The 23,790-nt window shown below is 41.7% G+C and overlaps 1 protein-coding gene across 1 annotated transcript in view; it reads right to left on the minus strand.

Annotated features, from left to right (window-relative positions):
• Positions 1 to 5,190: 5,190 nt before the first annotated feature.
• The window catches only part of ghra (growth hormone receptor a), a 65,172-nt gene continuing 46,572 nt past the window's right edge, over positions 5,191 to 23,790 (minus strand). Inside the window, exons 5-10 of the mRNA XM_021606524.2 lie at positions 11,691 to 11,869; positions 11,219 to 11,372; positions 10,938 to 11,028; positions 10,793 to 10,862; positions 9,297 to 9,529; positions 5,191 to 7,037 (exon numbers count right to left, since the gene is read on the minus strand). Coding sequence (XP_021462199.2) covers positions 6,221 to 7,037; positions 9,297 to 9,529; positions 10,793 to 10,862; positions 10,938 to 11,028; positions 11,219 to 11,372; positions 11,691 to 11,869 — 1,544 coding nt within the window. The 3' untranslated portion in view covers positions 5,191 to 6,220. The remainder of the gene's footprint in view (positions 7,038 to 9,296; positions 9,530 to 10,792; positions 10,863 to 10,937; positions 11,029 to 11,218; positions 11,373 to 11,690; positions 11,870 to 23,790) is intronic.

Genomic DNA, 23,790 nt, shown 5'->3' on the forward strand with positions numbered 1-23,790 from the left:
CAACAGAAACAGCGTAATGATTTAAAAGTCACTATAGCCCCCTTCCTCGTCTCTCTTTTAATGTCAACATATGAAAATGTTAAGATGTCTTTGACACAAATGACATGGGATTGTAGAAAAGCAAAAGACAATATAGGGTTTAGTTACAGCAAGATATTGGCTTATGTCTTGAAATAATACTTGTACTACTGTATCTATACTGTATGACCATATACAAAATACTCTGTAGGAATGTTTCTTATAGGCTGATCAACACACACATTATCTTATCTTTCTGGTGAATATCAAGGCAATATTGTAAAGAATGTCATTGAAGCTTATTGATAGGTTTCTCCCTGTCCAATTCTTATAAACTCAGCAAAAAAAGAAACATCCCTTTTTCAGGATCCTGTCTTTTAAAGATAATTCGTAAAAATCCAAATAACTTCACAGATCTTCATTGTAAAGGGTTTAAACACTGTTTCCCATGCTTGTTCAATGAACCATAAACAATTAATAAACATGAACCTGTGGAACGGTCGTTAAGACACTAACACTTGGACGGTAGGCAATTAAAGTCCCAGTTATGAAAATCTTAGGACACTAAAAGAGGCCTTTCTACTGACTCTGAAAAACACCAAAAGAAATATGGCCAGGGTCCCTGCTCATCTGTGTGAACGTGCCTTAGGCATGCTGCAAGGAGGCATGAAGACTGCAGATGTGGCCAGGACAATAAATTGCAATGTTCGTACTGTGAGAAGACAGCGCTACAGGGAGACAGGACGGACAGCTGATCGTTCTCGCAGTGGCAGACCACGTGTAACAACACCTGCACAGGATCGGTACATCCAAACATCACACCTGCGGGACAGGTACAGGATGGCAACAACAACTGCCCGAGTTACACCAGAAATGCACAATCCCTCCATCAGTGCTTAGATTGTCTACAATATGCTGAGAGAGGCTGGACTGAGGGCTTGTAGGCCTGTTGTAAGGCAGGTCCTCACCAGACATCACCGGCAACAACGTCACCTATGGGCACAAACCCACCGTCGCTGGACCAGACAGGACTGGCAAAAAGTGCTCTTCACTGACGAGTCGTGGTTTTGTCTCACCAGAGGTGATGGTCGGATTCGCATTTATCGTCCAAGGAATGAGCGTTACACCGAGGCCTGTACTCTGGAGCGGGATCGATTTGGAGGTGGAGGGTGTGTCATGGTCTGGGGCGGTGTGTCACAGCATCATCGGACTAAGCTTGTTGTCATTGCAGGCAATCTCAATGCTGTGCATTACAGGGAAGACATCCTCCTCCCTCATGTGGTAGCCTTCCTGACATGACCCTCCAGCATGACAATGCCACCAGCCATACTGCTCGTCCTGTGTGTGATTTCCTGCAAGACAGGAATGTTACGTGTTCTGCCATGGCCAGCGAAGAGCCTGGTTCTCAATCCCATTGCGCACTTCTGGGACCTGTTGGATCGGAGGGTGAAGGATAGGGCCATTTCCCCCAATGTCTGGGAACTTGCAGGTGCCTTGGTTGAAGAGTGGGGTAATATCTCACAGTAAGAACTGCCACAGATGGTGCAGTCAAAGAGAAGGAGATGCATTGCAGTACTTAACGCAGCTGGTGGCCACACCAGATACAGACTGTTACTTTTGATTTTGACGCCCCCCCCCCCCCCCCCCCCCCCTGTTCAGGAACACATTATTCCAAATCTGTTAGTCACATGTCTGTGGAACTTGTTCAGTTTATGTCTCAGTTGTTGAATCTTGTTATGTTCATACAAATATTACACATGTTAAAGTTTGCTGAAAATAAACGCAGTTGACAGTGAGAAGGCGTTTCTTTTTTTGCTGAGTTTACAATGTAAAAACAGATTCTGCTATGCATTCATGATAGATAATTCACAGATACTTGATTTAGTCTGAAATTCAAAATATGGACAGGGAAAAACTAAATATGGATATATAACGGGTGTCCACCTACCTTTGGTCATATAGTCTATTTACTTTTTACTCCCACACATTTTCCCTGATATGCAAAAGTACTCGTTTCATGTCGAATGCTTAGCAGGAGAGCAATATGGTCCAATTTACGCACCTATCAATATAACACGTTGTCATCCCTACTGCCTCTGATCTGGTAGAATAATTAGACACCAATACTGCATTTGTAAATTATGTGAGTGTTGGAGTGTGCCCCTGGCTGTCCGTAAATACATTTTAAAAATAAGAAAATTGTGCCATCTGGTTTGATTAATATAAGGAATTTCATGTATAGCATTTACTTTTACTTTGTACTTTTACTCAAGTATGACAATTGAGAACTTTTTCCACCACTGTACATAAGTACATTTAAACTAGATACCTTTAGACTTCTACTCAAGTAATATTTTAGTGGGTGACTTTCACTTTAGTCATTTTCTTTTAAGGTATCTTTACTTTTACTCAAGTATGATCATGTACTTTTTCCACCACTGCACAAATGGTAAACAGATGTCTCGTAAGCTTGAATAGAGTTGTTCTCCGTTCTCTCTTCCTATATCTGTAACTTTTCAAACATCCATAAATGTGACTTGTTTCAAATACAAATACAAATAAATTGTTAAATTACGAGCCTAGTTGGTTTAGCCACAGAAAACGTGAGCAACCTTCTCGCTGGCCATGATTGGCTGAGATAATGAGTGGACATGACGAGAGATGAGTTTGGATTGGTCTGCCATATAGCACGCTTCTGTCTATTTGAGCTGGTCAGTATGTCTAGGTAATCCTGTCTAACACGGCTTTTGTTTTAATGTATCAAGTAGTATAACTGCATAACTGTTGCGCTCCACTTTCTGGAGGACCGAGTTTTGAAATTAGTGGAATTCGAGTATGATAGCTAAGGAGCTGGAGAAACCACCTGTCTCCGGATTACATCTTCAAACTAAGGGCAACCGTGGCATCCGACAGGAGATGGGTCCATCCATGAATCATGATGTATACGGTCTAGCTAGCTACATTATAAGATAGTCTAGCTAGCTTCCTTTATCAGATATTACACGTTTCTATTTTGACAGAAAGTGGTTTTATTTCAAGTTAAAGTGTGCTGTTATCTAGCTAACGTTAGCTGGCTGGCTCGCTAGCTCACGTTATGTGGATGATCTTAATATTTCGTATCTCAGAGCCATTTTCTTGGCTAGTTATAGCCGAATGTTAGCTAAGACAATTTCAAATTTTGCTAAATAAGACTGGTTTGAGCCGGCCTGTCACAAATGTTATACGAGTACTTAAATATTTAAATAATCTGATATCTCTTTCCTTATACTGTATATACACAAAGGCACCTCTGGCTTATTCAGTTTTGTTGCAAAGTTTTAGAATGCTGCAGATAGAAATGCAATGTATAGATAGAGCTGACACTTTTTCATATTCTACTACACAACATAGAATGATGTCTGTTGAAGACAACGCATTTCGATCTCAACCTTCTGTGAAGTTGCACCCTAATGTATAAGCCCGCGGTAAGGCTGCATGCAGGCGGGGAAATGTACCTAACAGCAACATTTCTGATTAGTAACAAAACAAAATACAACACACATAGTTGTTACGGCACTTGTAGATTTCTGTTTCAATGTTTGCATGCTGGTCTCATCAGCAATGGCGGCAGCAGCAGTTCACTTAATCATTTCTCAACGAAGCAGAGAGAGCGAGAGAGAATAGCCTTGCCAGAGAATGGCACACTTGAACAGGTTGTGTTGTGATATTATCTGTTTAAAAACACTTATCATGAATTGTTGAATAGACAACTGAAAAGTGATATTGTCCACGTTGAACTCTGAACTGAACATTCTTAACGTGCCGGCATAATATATGTTTCATATTTACGAATCGTAACGGTCAAGAGCTCCTGTAGGGAACACCACAAAATAGTCACAGATATTCTGCACTTACAGATAGGCTTTCAGTCCTTGTGATGCAGTTTGTACAGTCTTAGAAAAAAAGGTGTTATCTAGAACCTACAAGGGTTCTTCTGCTGTCCCCATAGAAGAACCCTTTGGAGAACCATTTTTGGTTCTAGGTAGAAACCTTTCGGTTTCAAGGTGGCGCAGCGGCTCCCGGGTGGCGCAGCGGTCTAAGGCATTGCATCTCAGTGCAAGAGGCGTCACTGCAGTCCCTGAATCCGGCCGAGATTGGGAGTCCCGTAGGGCGGTGCACAATTGGCCCAGCGTAGTCCAGCTGGAGTAGGCCGTCATTGTAAAAAATAAATTTGTTCTTAACTGACTTGCCTAGTTAAATAAAAGTAAAAAAAAAAACAAGTAGAACCCTTTCCACAGAGGGTTCTACATTGAACCCAAAAGGGTTCTACCTGGAACCAAAGGGTTTTCCTATGGGGACAGCCGAAGAACCCTTTTTTTCCCCCTAAGAGTGTATACGCTGAATGGATCTGACAGAATGTCACAGTCATACACAGAGACAAGACTCTCCAATAATGATGGCCCTGAAAGGTTCACATTCACCTTTAAAGCGCTCCATTGCCTATGAACAAGTATGACTACACTGTACAATGTCCAACACCAAACACATACTCATACATACAGCTGCTCACCCAACCACTGGATCTGATGGTTTCCTTTCGGGATGAAGATGATCTTTCTCCTGATGATACATGTATAATCTGCTGTGTCTACGGAGCGTCTTGTCAATTACTAATGCAGATCAGATACACAAACTAGTACCTTTCCAATTCACCACCAGTTTTTTTTTTTTTTACAACAATGTGTGTGCGTGTGTATATGTCAGCTCAAAAGAAAAGTGGATACGGTCTTTTCCACGTTTTGAAATGGTGTGCATGTATGTGCTTGCGTGTGTGTGTGTGTGTGTGTGTGTGTGTGCGTGTGTGTGTGTGCTTGCTTGCTTGGGCATGTTTGCAAAGTTGGGTGCATATAGAAAACCCTGAGTGTCTAAGTACGTTTCACTACATCAAAAGAGGCTCATTCCACTATCATAAAGCTCAAGCGACAGCACATTAACATTGGCATTGCAGCTGCATTGAGAACCGTAGAAACACAGAGAGAAAGACATATCCTAAGTACCCCTTTACACATTTTCAGTTATTGTCCCTGCAATTAAAATGAAGGCAAAGTAAGTAGAACATACAAAAGCAGTCTTTCCTGTATTGTGAGACTCCAGTCTGTGCTTGTTAATGTCTCATTACACAAGTGAAACATGTTCGCTGTTATGAGCTGCCTATTTATTATGGTAATCAGAGTGAGTTTTCACATTGAGTACAGACAGGTTGTCTAATGGCTGTGTTCAATACTGTGACCTCAGTCTGGTAACGATTCGATGATTCTGCTGCAAGAATTCAAAGCTAAATATAAGCATGAGAATGTGCTACTAAGCAAAATAACGAGGGCTAAATGAACGACAATAGTCACCAATAGTCACTTTGCGCTCATTGTAGTGGTAAGTTTGACAAAACAGCACACTTAAGTGTTCTGTCAATTAATGAGGCGATAACGATGATGTAACTGTGTGTGCGTGTGTGTGATTGTATAAATGTGCTTGTTACTCTCCATTATATTCTGTTACTTGATCCATCTACAGTATAGTTAAGACTTAAGCCAATATGCTACAGTATTAAATATCTATATGTTATATGACATATGTGAGCTTGTTTCTTTACTCACTTCTCTCTGACATTTCTATAATAGATCATAGTAGGAAACATTAAGGTGGGACTGGGTGTGTCTGCAAGGAACATGTTTACATAGCACTTAATCAGTCAAATGATAGATACCTTTAAGTATCAGATAACATACAACTAGAATCATGTCTGAGCTTGTCTGTCTATGTATTTGTGGTGCATAAGTGTATCTGTGTGTAACCTTATATTAGAAATCTGTGCATTTAAAGGTTTCAGACTGTGGGTTTTTGGGTGTCTCGGTCTTAGTCAGACAGAGCACTGTAAGATTTGTTCAACACAAGTCTTCCTTTAAGCTCTGTCAAACCAGAAAGGCCAATTTACTCTTTCCTCAAGTTCCAGTATCACTTATATAAAACCCAAACACAACATCTAAACGTTTCTCTTTCCCAGCTTCCCTTCCATCACCCTCTCAAACAAACACCGTGCCTGTCTGTCCCGTAACATATTTGGTTTCAGGTAGAACAAGACCGTCTTTCTGGGATGATTACTGACTTCCTGGCCTGTGAACTCTGACCTCTATGCCCCAAGGCCTCCTGGGATGTGTTTTTTTCTTTAAGGCAAGAGGTTGCCTAACAGGTCCGGGGTGAGGTACCCTATGGGCATTGTGGGCAGGGGCTTGGAGGATGGTTGTGGGGGGCAGGAGGGGGACCCCTGGGGGGAAGGAGGGTTGAGGAGAAGGCTATGCTGGGAGTCAACATCTTGAACCACAGTGTAGTCCAAAACAGGGGGCAGGAACTGAGCAGGGGAGTTGGGAAGGATGTACAGGGACTGGTAGTCCCCTAGGGGGGTGGTATGCAGGAGATAGGGGGGAGGTGGGGGGAAGGCGTGGTAAACCTCCCCAGGTGAGGAGGGGTCAGGGGTACTGATTTGCCGGCCACTACTCTCTGTCGTGTAGCCCCCAGCCTCAGGATCCACCACCAGCAGCTGAGACTGCAATTTCTTATTTATTCTCTCCTCCTCCTCCTCCTCCTCCTCCCCTTCACTCTCCTCCTCTCCTCCTTCCATCTTCCCAATCTTCTTCTTATCCTCCTCTGTTGTTATAGCATTCTCTGGGGCTCTGACCTGCTGGCCTGGTGAGAGCACCACCCCTCCAGCGGGCATTACATCGCTGACCTGGGCATAGAAGTTTATGTTGACCCAGCTATAAGGGCCTCCCAGCTGGGTCTGGACCAGGGGCCTCTCCCCTCCCTCTGGAGCTTGGAGCCCTGGGCATGGGACATCCAGCACCTCTAGAGCCGGGGGGTTGGAGTGGCTTCGCAGGTTCCCCAGGCAGGGTTCAACTTTTTCAGGTTGGCTGGACAGGAGGGCAGTCATCAACATTAGGGTCTCCTGGTCAGGCAGCTCTGGATCATAGTCATTATCAGGGATGCTGAGAGAGAGAGAGAGCGAGAGAGAGAGAGAGAGAGAGAGAGAGAGAGAGAGAGAGAGAGAAAGGAGAAAAGAGAGTTACCATTCCAGTTGTCATCGCTACTGTAAGAGCTGCTTCATGCCTCCATAAGAGGCTCCAGTCTACACTTTCCTAATGTACAGCAGCCTACAGCTAGACACGAATGAGCATCCAATCCATCCAACAAGTATACGTTAATGACAGTAGGCCTACAGTTGACTCTTTCGGTTAGAAGCATACATTATTTTGGATTTGTGTGCACATGTTTTAACGGCAAAACATAATTCAATGTTACGTAGGCATAGTTACACTTAGTGCATTTTCCGAGATCTCCAAGATCCAGGATTCGTACAGGGTTTAATGTTCAATGTTCGAAGTCAATTGTTAAATGCTTAATAATGACAAATAACACCAATAAATGTCATTCATGTCAGGAAAGAAAGACGTGTTTTGTGTCACACGATCGGTGAAGACTCCAAGCAATCAACTCATGAATTATGAACAACTCATGAAATAGTGTGTAAACATGTTTTCATTCAATTATTATATTGAATGTCGGCTACCTGTTCTGTATGTGTTCATGTGTGTCAAATTGCCTCGGCTAAGAGGGTGGGCTACCAGCAGTGGTGTAGGCCTAGTGATGAGTAAACGCAAGTAAATGCAATTTGCTCACTTTTTTTCCAGAAAAATGCAGTGAAAGTATAGGGAGTGTTACTTTTTTCACCTCCACCGGCAATCAGAGATTACCCACCAATTTCTTTTTACCACTACATCACTGGCTGCCGGTAGGCCTGTTTGAAATTCATGGTAATACACATTGAAGCCTAGTCATGTAAATTGACCATCCAGTTTTTCCTGGTACAGTTTCAGCCACATTTCAGCTGTCCCGGCTTTTCAGGCTACAAAATAGGTCAATTTGTAAGCAAGATGCATCAATTAAAGATGCACTATGCAGAACTTTCCTGGTTGCAAAAATTCTAATAGTTCGCCTAAATTTCAGTTTTTCTGACAAAACAAGCAAGAATAGTGTAAAGAAACATTGCACCATGTAAACCGCTGTGAAATATATTTTCCATAACCAACAATATTATATTTTCAGATGTTTGAAGCTGATGTACAAAACTGAAAGTAAAAAATGCAAAAATGAAACTTAAGAATGGGAAGCATAGAATAGCGCACATAGAATACCATCTACAGCTTCTTAGACTGGCTTTCAATGAGAAAGACAGACCTATAACACACATTTCTATGTGAATTCGGAGGGTCATCCCCAAAAGTTACATATTGGAGCTTTAATGTAAGCCTAAAAATGAATGACCTTTCAATGTTGAATGAACACAACCAGTCATGATGTTGTCATCTGATTGTCTACCAAATCACTACAGAAAATAGACTACCTGTGCATGTTTGTCCAGTCCAAAATAATTCCAGCATCCAAACTGTATGTACACTCGCCCCATTTGATGATCAAAAATAGACATCGGTTTACAAAACACCAAAAAGTGTACCTAATGACATTCGGCAATTGCCATTGATTATGAACTGATGAATTATGGACAACTCATGAATAGGGTCTAAACTTGTTTTGATTCAACTTATGTAGGCCTATTATATGCATTGTATGGATACGGTAATTATTTTGGAATGGACAAACATGCACAGATAGCCTACTTTTTGAAGTGATTTGTTTGACAATCAGATGAAAACATTATGACTGGTTTATGCCACATTAAAAGGTAATACATTTTTACCTTTAAAATACGTCTTTAGTATTAGATCCCCAAAAAATAAATCTATGCACGCGCACTCAAAAGAGACGCCCCCCCCCCCCCCCCCCCCCCCCGAATGTCACAGTTTAATTCGCAATCTGGTTTCAGCATTAAATATAATTTTTTATTTTGACACACTTTCATTTATTTTACTATGTCAATATGTCATATTTTTTGAAAATGTTTTGGCGCCAGACTGTTGGCAGTTGTCAAAAGAGTTAATGGTTGATAGAGTTGCAGAGTTAATTGAAAACAATGCCATTGTTGATTAGATCATTAATTAGGCTATTTTCTCTTGAACCATATGGTCTATATACTGGAAACTCATGGACAATATGACACAGACATACAAAATGAATACTACTGTATATACTGTATGAATACCAAAAAAAAGTATAAAATTACCAAAATTACCATTGATTATTCCGGTAACTTTGGTAAATGACCAGTAGCTTTGCAAACCTATCCATACCTGAGGGTGTGAGAGCAGCCATGGTTTGTGCAGTGGTTGTTGTGACCCAGGCTCAGCAGTCTCTGTGTGTCCGAGCTCTGGTTGTCCTCCTTCTCCCCAGGCTCAGATTCGTCTGCGTCCAGCTCGGTGAACTCCATCCAGGGCTCGTCCTGGTACAGGTCAGGGGGGTAGGGGTGGAGACCCCCCATGCCACCAACACTCAGGAGGAAGTTCAGCTCATTCAGCTTTCGCTTCTGGATAGGGCGTGGATGAGACAGAGGGAGAGATAGAGGCAGAGAGTGTTTGTGAGGAGGGTATGGGATTGAGACAGAGGTACTTACATGTCTAAGCTCTGAATTCAAGTACTGCAAGCGCTTCAATCATCTTGTACCATATTTCACTGCCAAGCCCTAATTTTTTTTGTTCAAACAAAGCCTATTGTATCAGTATAGCTTGCCCATAGAAATATAATCTAGATTCTATTTCTTTGACTAGATTCTATTTCTTTGAGCGTGCCCTGATCATGTCAATTCCCAGCATATTACAATGTGTTATTTACTGTTCATAGGGACACTTAGACAAGAGCCTGAGATTTAAATTAATAATCATCTGTATTGCGCTCTGTCTGAGCCATAACAAACTTGTTTTCACATACTAAATACACTACATGACCAAAAGTGTGTGGACATCTGCTTGTTGAACACCTCATTCCAAAATCATGGGCATTAATATGAGGTTGGTCTCCACCTTTGATGCTATAACAGCCTCCACTCTTCTGGGAAGGCTTTCCACTAGATGTTGGAACTTGCTTCCATTCAGCATCAAGAGCATTAGTGAGGTCGGGCACTGATGTTGGGTGATTAGGCCTGGCTTGCAGTCGGCGTTCCAATTCATCCTAAAGGTATTCGATGGGGTTGAGGTCAGGGTTCTATGCAGGCCAATCAAGTTCTTCCACACCAATCGACAAACCATTTCAGTATGGACCTGGCTTTGTGCCCGGGGGCATTGTCATGCTGAAACAGGAAAGGGCCTTCCCAAACTGTTGCCACAAAGTTGAAAACACAGAATCGTCTACAATGTAATTGTATGCTGTAGCGTTAAGATTTCCTTTAACTGGAACTAAGGGGCGTAGCCCGGACCATGAAAAACAGCCCCAGACCATTATTCCTCCTCCACCAAACTTTACAGTTGGCACTGTGCATTGGGGCAGGTAGCGTTCTCCTGGCATCCGCCAAACCCAGATTCGTCCTTCGAATTCATATATGACATATGACGGTGCCACGTTGAAAGTCACTGAGCTCTTCAGTAAGGCCATTCTACTGCCAATGTTTGTCTATGGAGATTGTGTGCTCAATTTTATACACCTGTCAGCAACAGGTGTGGCTGAAATAGCTGAATCCACTCATTTGAAGGGGTGTCCACATGCTTTGTATATATAGTGTACTTGATCAAACCTACTCACAAGACAAAATGCACGCGCACACACACATGCATGCACACAGTGTTTTTAGTCTTACCTTAAGCAGTTCTGTGTCAATCCCTTTGATTTTGGGTGCAGGAACAGGAGGCAGAAGAATCACCATAAGTCTGAGAAGAAGAGGGAGAGAGGAGATGAAGATGACAGAAGTGTGTGTGCATTTGTGTTTGTTTGTTTGTCCTCACCTCTGCTGCTGAGAGAAGATGATGAGCATGAGGAAAATGGCCACTCCCACAGCCCCGAAGATCAGGACCAGAGTCACAGTGAACGTGGACTCTAGAACAGGATCATCATCATCATCACCAAATCAATAAATAACAATGATTTAACTATTAGCATTATGTGGTAATCCTACCCTATCCCGGATAAGTGTCTTCCTTGCGCAAGATGGCAGCCATATTTGTTCTTTGTGTAAACAACACTGTCCCTCCTCTCTACCCCAACCCGTGCTGCCCTGACCTCTCACCTTTACTGGGAATCTCTGACACATGGACAAAGATGGCATCACTGAACTCCCCAAAGTTATTGAAGGCCCTCATTGAGCAGTGCACGCGCACCTCATACTCCTCTCCTGTACTAAGGCCGTAGATTGACTTCTGAGTGCCAAACTCATGCTCCAACTGAGAGAGAGCGGGAGACAGAGGAAAACACTTTTGTAAGAGAGGAATACGATCGAAAGCTACAAAATGTTAAAATAAAAGGTTTATGTCTCCCTCTTATACATTAAATGACGTTTTATTTCATAAACACTCTTCTATGCCACAAACACAAACTTGGCTCTGTCGTTGATTGAGGCAGTCAACAACAGGATCTCTCTTCTTGTTATGGTGTCGACAGAGTTTCAGTGTGGTCTAGCACTCAAAACTGCAGAGGCCGCTGGGTAATAGCCCGGAAGTGCAGTCAGGGTATGGGTGTGAGTGTGCCTATGTGTGACTCACCACTTTCCAGTGTGAGCTGTTCCTCCTCCTGAACTGGAGTTCGTACACCAGTGTCAACCATCCAACGGATACGTCTGCCGAGGGCGGAGGTTCCCAGCTCGCCATGATGTCATAGTTCAGGCCCGACCGGCTGACGTTCAACAGCGTCCAGTTCAGGGCCACCGGGGGATCAGGGTGCACTGTCAGAAGCCAAAGGTCAGTAAGGGAGTGCTTAAAATGATTAAAACGCAAAAAAACTATTGTGATTGTGATGTATTGTCTTTGGGAAATAAAAATAGACATGGTTGTAAAAAAGGTAGCATTAATATTTAATTAAATACAGAAATCTGTAAGCGGCTTAACTTAGCCTGTCCCGCGGCTCAACTAACCCATACTCCAAGCTATGTTTTCAAAACTGTAATGTTGACATGAATTCGGATTATTTCCAGGGATACACAAAATCCTGAAATAAATGTAGATATCTTTGTTAGAAAGAATACTATATTTCCCTAAACAACAAGATGCTGAAGGCAATAAATGTCTTTGTTTACCCTACTCTCCCCTATATGAATGACTAGTTACTAGTGACAGGACTTTGGGTGTATCTTAGTCCAAAATGGCTTCTTGCTCCTTATGCATTATCCACTGACTAGAACGAAGTGGACCAGTGAACCAATATATCATGGTTTTCACTATAGACCTCAATTAGTTTCATCATGTGTTTTCGAGTTGGGCTGGAGTAAAAGTGTGTACTCCCTGGGACTCCCAGGACCAGAGTTTCAGTCGATAGACTAGAGGTTCCAAACTGCATTCAGCCATTGGTCATTTTTTTTCTTGAGAGGATGGTCAAGATAATAACAAATCATTTTGGAAAGAAGCCCAAACAGATATAGTAGTTCACAAAACATAATCATTTATTACATTGGCATACGATAACATACCGTGCCTTTTGAAGGTATTCGCACCCCTTGACCTTTTTGTTGTTGTTGTGTTACAGCCTGAATTTAAAATGGATTCAATTTAGATTTTTTTGTCACTGCATGGCCTACGCCAGCGCTTAATTTGTGCCAGATCCTGCCGGAACAGGATCCGGCACCTCTCAATATTGGGCTGTTTCATCCCGGGACCCATTTGCTAGGATCCTATACCTCTTATGGCATGAAACATTATTTTCACTGTTTGCAATGTAAACATTTTAATAAAATCAGAGTTAATTCAATTTGTCTCCTCTGTATCTTCCTGCCCCGTAAAAAATGTAAAGTGAAAACGTGCCTGATATTGATTGTTGGGCCGGCCCGGGTTTACGGTTTGCACACAATGTTGACTATAGACCAACACATGGCCATTGCTGTGGTGAGAGAGAGAGAAGATCCTGTATCTCTCACAGAACTAGAATGACATTTACTTTCTCCTTCTTTCTGCTCTGATAGACATGAGCCAACTCTCATTTCTCCAGCGTTGCACTTAATTTATTTCCTTATAGAATCACAGCCACGAGAAGGGTGCTGGAGGTGCCTTGATAAATTTAAATACATTTGCCAAAGATACAGAACTCCTGTTGTCTGTTCAGAAAGAAAGACCAGGAGTCGGCCTATAATTTAGTTACAGAGGATCAATAGCTTTTTAAAAATATATATAGCCTACAGTAGCTGTGGATTGTGTGTAGCCCAATCACAAGGCATGACTACAGTCTGGAACACGTGGCAAATCTGTCAGTGAACAGCATGTGGCCAAAACAGGCCTTTCGCAAATATTTCAAATACAATTGTGGGAAAACAAATTGTTGGGACGCAAAATAGATTATGCTGAAAAGAGAAGACTAATCTGTCTGTAGACTACCAAATATGTTCTCAACTTCAAAATAGGCCTATTGAGCGAACAGTAAAACGAGAGAGATAGGCTTTTGGCACGAGCGCATCAGCAATCGCTGGTGAGTGAGCTGCACATCATTGGGTGAGAAAGCTTTCTCAGGACTATAATTTCCTCCTCATATTATACTACATGTGTGTCTCCACACACTTAAGCATAGGCTATTGATTTATTCATGACACAGTCGTTTCTATTGATCTCAGATTCTCAGTTTGTCAGTGTTATCATTGTCAGTGTTATCATTTTGATCTTTTGTGAGTAATAAAAGAGATTCTTCTAAAGTCTCCATACATCTAAAAAGATGTAGAATTGCATGAAATGCATTTATAAAAAAGGCAAAAAATGTGTGCAAGTGCCTCTGCTCTACCTCTCTATGCCAGCATGCAGAAGCGATGATGATGCCTGCAATGCATTATTATTATTATTTTTTTTTAAAGCCCCGAGGTCGCCCCCCTCTCGGCTCACTGTGTGCAATAATAGTGTTTAACATGACACAATTATAATTTAAAACATAGATCCAACCACAACAACCAAGGAAGTTTTCCAATGTCTCGCAAAGAAGGTAAATGTGTATAACTTTACAAAAGCAGTCCTTGAATATCCCTTTGAGCATGGTGAAGTTATTAATTTCACTTTGGATGGTGTATCAATGCACCCAGTCACTACAGAGATACAGGCGTCCTCCCTAACTCGGTTGCTGGAGAGGGAGGAAACCACTCAGGGATTTCAACATGAGGCCAATGGTTGTGATAGGAGAAAACTGAGGATGGATCAACAACATTGTAGTTACTCCACAATACTAACCTAATTGATAAGAGTGAAATGATGGAAGCCTGTACAGAATAAAATATTCCAAAACATGCATCCTGTTTGCAACAAGGCACTAAAGTAATACATTCAAATTCATTCTATTTTCCTGAATACAAAGTTTTATGTTTGTTGCAAATCCAATAGAACACATTACTGAATACCACTCTTCACATTTTCAAGCATTGTGGTGGCTGCATCATGATCGACGAATTTGGCCCGCAGGCCGACAGTTGGGGAACCCTGCTATAGACCATGTCTATCACACCGTCCACCTTACATCAGAAGAGCATGTCTGAAACTTGTGTCCCTGCCAGTGTACCAGTGTCCACTAGTCACTTGGCGTAAAACCTCCCTTAATAACAACACCTGCTGTGGTCAAACATTTTCAGAATTTCTGTTCTGACGGATCATTATCCCCCCTTCTCCTTCTGTCCATCCCTGCTTTTATTCTTCTTGGAACAACTGGTGTCTGGTAAAAATGTCCTACATCCCCCGGCTATTGTCGGTCTCGCATGCTGATAGTCGTCTTCTGCCCTTGGAGGGGGAAGGGATGGAGGCAGATGTTGCCGTGCATTTGTAACATTGAATTATTTTTCCTACTGTGTCTCTAATATGGATACATATTCCCATTGTTAGGGATAGCACAGACCCACAGAGGTCCAAATTACAGTGCATTCGGAAAGTATTCAGACCACTTGCCTTTTCCACATGTCGTTAAGTTACAGCCTTGTTCTAAATTTTTTTTTTTTAAACTAAAATACCTTATTTACAAAAGTATTCAGACCCAAGGGGCTTGAATACTTTTCCAAACTGTGGGACCGTCTAACAGTGTGTTGGTATGGTCTGATATATTACCAACATGTAACAGGACATTGCTGTTCTTCTGCTGTTTCTGGCTGAAATTGATGATTGGCCAGATAGGCCTTCCTAGAAACCTGCCCCTTGTACTCCCATCATCAGTAATTAACCCCTCGCCCCATGACAAATATTTTAACAGTTTTCACATTTAAATGACATAATTAGCCAAAATCTCCAAAGCTTTTACATAAAGTCTAAGCTTTTTTGCATGGAGTCAGTTTTCATTGTTTTTAAACAAGTAAGCTACTAAGCCAGCAAACCGCAAGCGAAGTCCTAGCTCTCGAAAACCCTTATTATCCGTAGGGTTTTCAGCGCTTAGCGTCGCCCACGGCTGGCTGCATGTGAACTACAATTCCGACGCTGGGTTTTAACGTTTAGAAACGTCAGTAATCATCGCTTACGAAACAGTTTTCTAAAACATATGCTGATATGCCCCTTACCTTTCATATCAGCGAGAAAGAATCTTTAAAAAAAAAAAAAAAAATCACTTACAGGTAACTGTAACAGTTTTGCACAGATCCATAAGCTGTGTGTGCCTCAAGTTGACAAACTACACTTCCACCCCAGTTACACTTACAGGTGTTTCGGAGCACGCATGATAGCTAATTAGCCTATGTCTTCTGTAAACAAGCAGTGTAATATGGAGATAAGGTGTGTAGTAATTTAACCTTTTTTGAAATTATTATTTATCACTGATACGAAAGGGATCTTAAAACTCCCCCAGGCCAGAAGGCAATATCATCAATAGACACTGTTAACTACTATTAATGGGTTAGCAAAGTCCCTCTGTTCGAATGCAAACAAGCTGTGCGATGACTCAACAACCACAAATGACAAGAAATTGAGAATGATGAATGTAGACTCTCCACAAGCATTCAAAGTTCGGAGGATACCATCACTGACAAAAGTGGCCGCTGACATCAGAGAGAAAATGGAGTTTATTCGAGAGGAGCTTAAAAAAACACTTTGAGGAGTTGCTCGACCAAGTCACTAACCTAGAAGCGGACTTGAAAAAACAACCCTCTTCCCTCAGTGTTTCTATCAGACTCCGAGGTTAGTGATCTAGGTACCCGACTGAAAGTTCTAGAATGTACTCCCCATGCGTGCGCTGACACATACAAAGAAAACAAAGTCAACCTGAACACCGAAATGTATTATTAAAACATGAGCTGAAAATGAAGGTCATAATGTGTGTGACTTCAGAAAGAAAACAATCACACAACGACAGACCAGGAGTTATTATTGACAAATTAATCTATCCTAAACACAAGGAAGCTATTATAAATGTCTTAAAACAAAAATATGCACAAATCATCTTAATTAGCATAATAAAACAACTCCCATAAAAATCTGTCCGTTTAAGCTAGAGATACAAAAGTATGTGGACACCCCTTCAAATTAGTGGATTCGGGCTATTTTAGCCACACCCATTGGTGACAGGTGTATCAAATCGAGCACACAGCCATGAAATCACCAAAGACAAACATTGGCAGTAGAATGGCCCGTACTGGAAATTTCAGTGACTTTCAACGTAGTACTGTCATAAGATGCCACCTTTCCAACACGCCACTTAGTCAAATTTCTGCCCTGCTAGAGCTGTCCCGGTGAACTGTAAGTGCTGTTATTGTGAAGTGGAAACGTCTAGGAGCAAAAACGGTTCAGCTGTGAAGTGGTAGGCCACACAAGCTCACAGAACAGGACGGCCGAGTGCTGAAGGGTATAGCGTGTAAAAATTGTCTGTCCTCGGGTTGCAACACTCACTAATGAGTTCCAAACTGCCCCGAAGCAACGTCAGCAAAATAACTGTTTGTCGGGAGCTTAATGAAAAGGGTTTCCATGGCCGAGCAGCCGCACACAAGCCTAAGATCACCATGCACAATGCCAAGCATCGACTGGAGCGGTGTAAAGCTCGCCGCCATTGGACTATGGAGCAGTGGAAACGCGTTCTCTGGAGTGATGAATCACGCTTCACCATCTGGCATTCCGATGGACGAATCTGCGTTTGGCGGCGGATGCCAGGGGAATGCTACCTGCCGAATGCACAGTGACAGTTTTTCCCTGCCAAGAACTTTACTTTAACTTGAGAGTTTGTCTCTATCCTTTGTTCTTGTTGTATTGCATACTTTACAGTCATGTTTTTCCCATCATATTTTAAATAACTTGTAGAAAATACACTTTATGTCATTGTCAAGAAGCATTATGACCATCCTGTGTCACTTTACTTGGACTAACAAAACACTTTATGACATTGTCAAGAAGCATTATGACCATCCTGTGTCACTTTACTTGGACTAACAAAACACTTTATGACATTGTCAAGAAGCATTATGACCATCCTGTGTCACTTTACTTGGACTAACAAAACACTTTATGACATTGTCAAGAAGCATTATGACCATCCTGTGTCACTTTACTTGGACTAACAAAACACTTTATGACATTGTCAAGAAGCATTATGACCATCCTATGTCACTTTACTTGGACTAACAAAACACTTTATGACACTGTCAAGAAGCATTATGATCAACACCGGCTGGAATGCGCTTTTAACAAAATCAGCATTCAGGATTAGACCCACCCATTGTATAAATGCCCTTATATCAGTCATGAGTCAAAAAGAGACGGTCTTGTCCCGCTCCTGAAATCTGCTCCTGCATTCATCCCAGTCATCAGCAATAGAGCATTGTGGTAGGTGCATGTTATACATCACTGTGTGCACAATTACAATGATCATTTAACACAGTCAATTAAAACATTTTTTTTTTATATAACATAAACATACTGTTGACACCTAGGCTATGGTGTGATGGAATGTTTTGCCATGTGTGGTAGGTAGTGGGTTTTGGCACTCTTGTGTAGGTGCCATAACCAGCCATAAAATAAAACAATGCATGTCACACCAGGTCTAAATATACGTTACGACAGTGTTATGATCATATAACAACAGATTATGAAAAGTTATGTTTCCTGTTATGACATATTCTGACATGGTTTTGACCGTGTCGTTACGTGTTATGACGCTGGGTGTCAAGTAAAGTGTAATACCATTCAAATAAAATCGACCAACACAAAAAAAAATGAACACAAGAAAGCTGTAACGGACAAAAACGCTACGCTCCCAAAAACAAAGATGTACAAGAGGGTGTACATTAATCATGCCACCAGCAGCGAGCTATTGAGTCGAGTTTCCAAGACATCATAAAGGAAATGGGCACAGAGAAGCTCGCTGCCAGGGGAGGGCAGGTTGTGAAGTCTACACGCCGCTCCCCGATGTTAGGTCACATGTGGGTTCTAGAATGTACAGCGCTGGAATATTGACATGTCACAAGGCCCGTTCTCATTGTTTACAGCACCTTGGGCTGGATGTAGTTGGAGTGGCAGAAGCTCATTTATAGTACATTGGAAAAGTATTCAGACCCCTTGACGTTATCCACATTTTGTTACGTTACAGCCTTATTATAAAATTAATTAAATAGTCCCCCCCCCCTTAATCTACACACTTTACCCCACAATGACGAAGCAAAACAGCTTTTAGGAATTTTTGGTCATTTATAAAAAAATATATATGTATATCACATTTACTTAAGTATTCATGTCAACTTAGAACTAAGAACAGATATAGCCCCTGGTACACTCCAGACTTCATTGCCCTTGACCAGCACAAAAACATCCTGTGGCGTACTGGATTAGCATCGAATAGCCCCTGCGATATGCTACTTTTCAGAGGAGTTAGGAACCAATATACACAGGCAGTTAGGAAAGCAAAGGCTAGCTTTTTCAAACAGAAATTTGCATCCTGTAGCACAAACTCGTTCTGGGACAATGTAAAGTCCATGGAGAATAAGAGCACCTCCTCCCAGCTGCCACCTGCACTAATGCTGGGACACACTGTCACCACTGATAAATCTACGATAATTGAGAATTTCAATATGCATTTTTCTACTGCTGGCCATGTTTTCCACCTGAATACCCCTATGCCGGTCAACAGCTATGCACCCCCCACAGCAACTTGCCCAAGCCTCTCCATTTCTCCTTCACTCGAATCCAGATAGCTGATGTTCTGAAAGGGCTGCAAAATCTGGACCCCTACAAATCAGCTGGGCTAGACAATCTGGACCCTCTCTTTCTAAAATGATCCGCCAAAATTGTTGCAACCCCTATTACTAGCCTGTTCAACCTCTCTTTCGTATCATCTGAGATCCCTAAAGATTGGAAAGCTGCCGCGGTCATCCCCCTCTTCAAAGGGGGAGACACTCCAGACCCAAATTGCTACAGAGCTATATCTATCCTACCCTGCCTTTCTAAAGTCTTCGAATGCCGAGTTAACAAACAGATCACCGACCATTTCAAAACCCACTGTACTCTCTCCGCTATGCAATCTGGTTTCTGAGCTGGTCATGGGTGCACCTCAGCCACGCTCAAGGACGGTTCTGACTTAGAATATGTGGACTAGAGGTTGACCGATTAATCGGCATGGCCGATTAATTAGTGCAGATTTCAAGTTTTCATAACAGTCGGAAATCGGTATTTTTGGGCGCCAATTTAATTATTTATTTATTTACACCTTTATTGAATCTTTATTTAACTAGGCAAGTCAGTTAAGAACACAATCTTATTTTCAATGACGGCCTAGGAACGGTGGGTTAACTGCCTCGTTCAGGGTCAGAAAGACAGATTTTCACCTTGTCAGCTCGGGGGATCCAATCTTGCACCCTTACAGTGAACTAGTCCAACGCAATAACGACCTGCCTCTCTCTCGTTGCACTCCACAAGGAGACTACCTTGGCTTACGCAAATGCAGTAAGCCAAGGTAAGTTGCTAGCTAGCATTAAACATATCTTATAAAACACAATCAATCATAATCACTAGTTAACTACACATGGTTGATTATATTACTAGATATTATCTAGCGTGTCCTGTGTTGCATATAATCTGACTGAGCATACAAGCATACAAGTATCTAAGTATCTGACTGAGCGGTGGAAGGCAAAAGCAGGCGCGTAAACATTAATTCAAACTGCACTTTTGTGCGTTTTGCCAGCAGCTCTTCGTTGTGAGTCAAGCATTGCGCTGTTTATGACTTCAAACCTATCAACTCCTGAGATGAGGCTGGTGTGACCGAAGTGAAATGACTGGCCAGTTAGCGCACGCTAATAGCGTTTCAAACTTCACTCGCTTTGAGGTGGCTGTTGTCGTAGTGTTGCTGGTTCGAGTCCAGGGAGGAGCAAGGAGAGGGATGGAAGCTATACTGTTACACTGGCAATACTAAAGTGCCTATAAGAACATCCAATAGTCAAAGGTTAATGAAATGCAAATGGTATAGAGGGAAATGGTCCTATAATAACTACAACCTAAAACTTCTTACCTGGGAATATTGAAGACTCATGTTAAAAGGAACCACAAGCTTTTATATGTTCTCATGTTCTGAGCAAGGAACTTGAACGTTAGCTTTCTTACATGGCACATATTGCACTTTTACGTTCTTCTCCAACACTTTGTTTTTGCATTATTTAAACCAAATTGAACATGTTTCATTATCTACTTGAGGCTAAATTGATTTTATTGATGATATTAAGTTAAAATTGTGTTAAAAAGTGTTAATTCAGTAGTTGTAATTTTATTTATGACAAATACATGTTTTAAAAAAATATATATATATACAGTGCCTTGCGAAAGTATTCGGCCCCCTTGAACTTTGCGACCTTTTGCCACATTTCAGGCTTCAAACATAAAGATATAAAACTGTATTTTTTTGTGAAGAATCAACAACAAGTGGGACACAATCATGAAGTGGAACGACATTTATTGGATATTTCAAACTTTTTTAACAAATCAAAAACTGAAAAATTGGGCGTGCAAAATTATTCAGCCCCTTTACTTTCAGTGCAGCAAACTCTCTCCAGAAGTTCAGTGAGGATCTCTGAATGATCCAATGTTGGCCTAAATGACTAATGATGATAAATACAATCCACCTGTGTGTAATCAAGTCTCCGTATAAATGCACCTGCACTGTGATAGTCTCAGAGGTCCGTTAAAAGCGCAGAGAGCATCATGAAGAACAAGGAACACACCAGGCAGGTCCGAGATACTGTTGTGAAGAAGTTTAAAGCCGGATTTGGATACAAAAAGATTTCCCAAGCTTTAAACATCCCAAGGAGCACTGTGCAAGCGATAATATTGAAATGGATGGAGTATCAGACCACTGCAAATCTACCAAGACCTGGCCATCCTTCTAAACTTTCAGCTCATACAAGGAGAAGACTGATCAGAGATGCAGCCAAGAGGCCCATGATCACTCTGGATGAACTGCAGAGATCTACAGCTGAGGTGGGAGACTCTGTCCATAGGACAACAATCAGTCGTATATTGCACAAATCTGGCCTTAATGGAAGAGTGGCAAGAAGAAAGCCATTTCTTAAAGATATCCATAAAAAGTGTTGTTTAAAGTTTGCCACAAGCCACCTGGGAGACACACCAAACATGTGGAAGAAGGTGCTCTGGTCAGATGAAACCAAAATTGAACTTTTTGGCAACAATGCAAAACGTTATGTTTGGCGTAAAAGCAACACAGCTGAACACACCATCCCCACTGTCAAACATGGTGGTGGCAGCATCATGGTTTGGGCCTGCTTTTCTTCAGCAGGGACAGGGAAGATGGTTAAAATTGATGGGAAGATGAATGGAGCCAAATACAGGACCATTCTGGAAGAAAACCTGATGGAGTCTGCAAAAGACCTGAAACTGGAACGGAGATTTGTCTTCCAACAAGACAATGATCCAAAACATAAAGCAAAATCTACAATGGAGTGGTTCAAAAATAAACTTATCCAGGTGTTAGAATGGCCAACTCAAAGTCCAGACCTGAATCCAATCGAGAATCTGTGGAAAGAACTGAAAACTGCTGTTCACAAATGCTCTCCATCCAACCTCACTGAGCTCGAGTTGTTTTGCAAGGAGGAATGGGAAAAAATGTCAGTCTCTCGATGTGCAAAACTGATAGAGACATACCCCAAGCGACTTACAGCTGTAATCGCAGCAAAAGGTGGCGCTACAAAGTATTAACTTAAGGGGGCTGAATAATTTTGCACGCCCAATTTTTCAGTTTTTGATTTGTTAAAAAAGTTTGAAATATCCAATAAATGTCGTTTCACTTCATGATTGTGTCCCACTTGTTGTTGATTCTTCACAAAAAAATAGTTTTATATCTTTATGTTTGAAGCCTGAAATGTGGCAAAAGGTTGCAAAGTTCAAGGGGGCCGAATACTTTCGCAAGGCACTGTATATATATATATATATATATATTTTTTTTTATTTTTTTTTACATCGACCGATTAATCGGTATCGGGTTTTTGGTCCTCCAATAATCTGTATTGGTATCGGCGTTGAAAAATCATAATCGGTCGACCTCTAATGTGGACAACTACAAATACCTAGGTGTCTGTCTAAACTGTAAACTCTACTTCGAGAGTCACATTAAGCATCTCCAATCCAAATTTAAATCTAGAATCGGCTTCCTATTTCACAACAAAGCATCCTTCACTCAGGCTGCCAAACATACCCTCGTAAAACTGACCATCCTACCGATCCTCGACGATGTCATCTATAAAATAGCCTCCAACACTCTACTCAACAAATTGGATGCAGTCTATCACAGTGCCATCCGTTTTGTCACCAAAGCCCCATATATTACCCACCATTGCGACCTGTACACTCGTTGGCTGGCCATCGCTTCATACTCTTCGCCAAACCCACTGACTCCAGGTCATCTACAAGTTTCTGCTAGGTAAAGCCCAGCCTTATCTCAGCTCACTGGTCACCATAGCAGCACACACCCGTAGTACGTGCTCCAGCAGGTATATCTCACTGGTCACCCCCAAAGCCAATTCCTCCTTTGGCCGCCTCTCCTTCCAGTTCTATTGCTGCCATTGACTGGAAGGAACTGAAAAAATCTCCCTCACTAGCTTTAAGCACCTGCTGTCAGAGCAGCTCACAGATCACTGCACCTGTACATAGCCCATCTGTAAACAGCCCATCCAACTACTTCATCCCCATACTGTATTTATTTATTTATCTTGCTCCTTTGCACCCCAGTATCTCTACTTGCACATTCATCTTCTGCACATCTACCATTCCAGTGTCTAATTGCTATATTGTAATTACTTCGCCACCATGGCCTATTTATTGCCTTACCTCCCTTATCTTATCTCATTTGCACTCACTGTATATAGATTTGTATTTTTTCTACTGTATTATTGACTGTATGTTTGTTTATTCCATGTGTAACTCTGTGTTGTTGTATGTGCCGAACTGCTGTGCTTCATCTTGGCCAGGTCGCAGTTACAAATGTGAACTTGTTCTCAACTAGCCTACCTGGTTAAATAAAATAAAATAAAATCTAATTTTATTTGTCACGTGCCGAATACAACAGGTGTATACTTTACAGTGAAATGCTTACTTACAAGACACTTTGCTATTTACTTTGATGAAGCACCTTTGGTAGCAATTACAGCCTTGAGTCTTATTGGGTATGACGCTACAAGCTTGGCACACCTGTATTTGGGGAATTTCTCCCATTCTTCTCTGC

Source organism: Oncorhynchus mykiss, chromosome 6, assembly GCF_013265735.2.
Source record: "Oncorhynchus mykiss isolate Arlee chromosome 6, USDA_OmykA_1.1, whole genome shotgun sequence".
Lineage (NCBI taxonomy): Eukaryota > Metazoa > Chordata > Actinopteri > Salmoniformes > Salmonidae > Oncorhynchus > Oncorhynchus mykiss.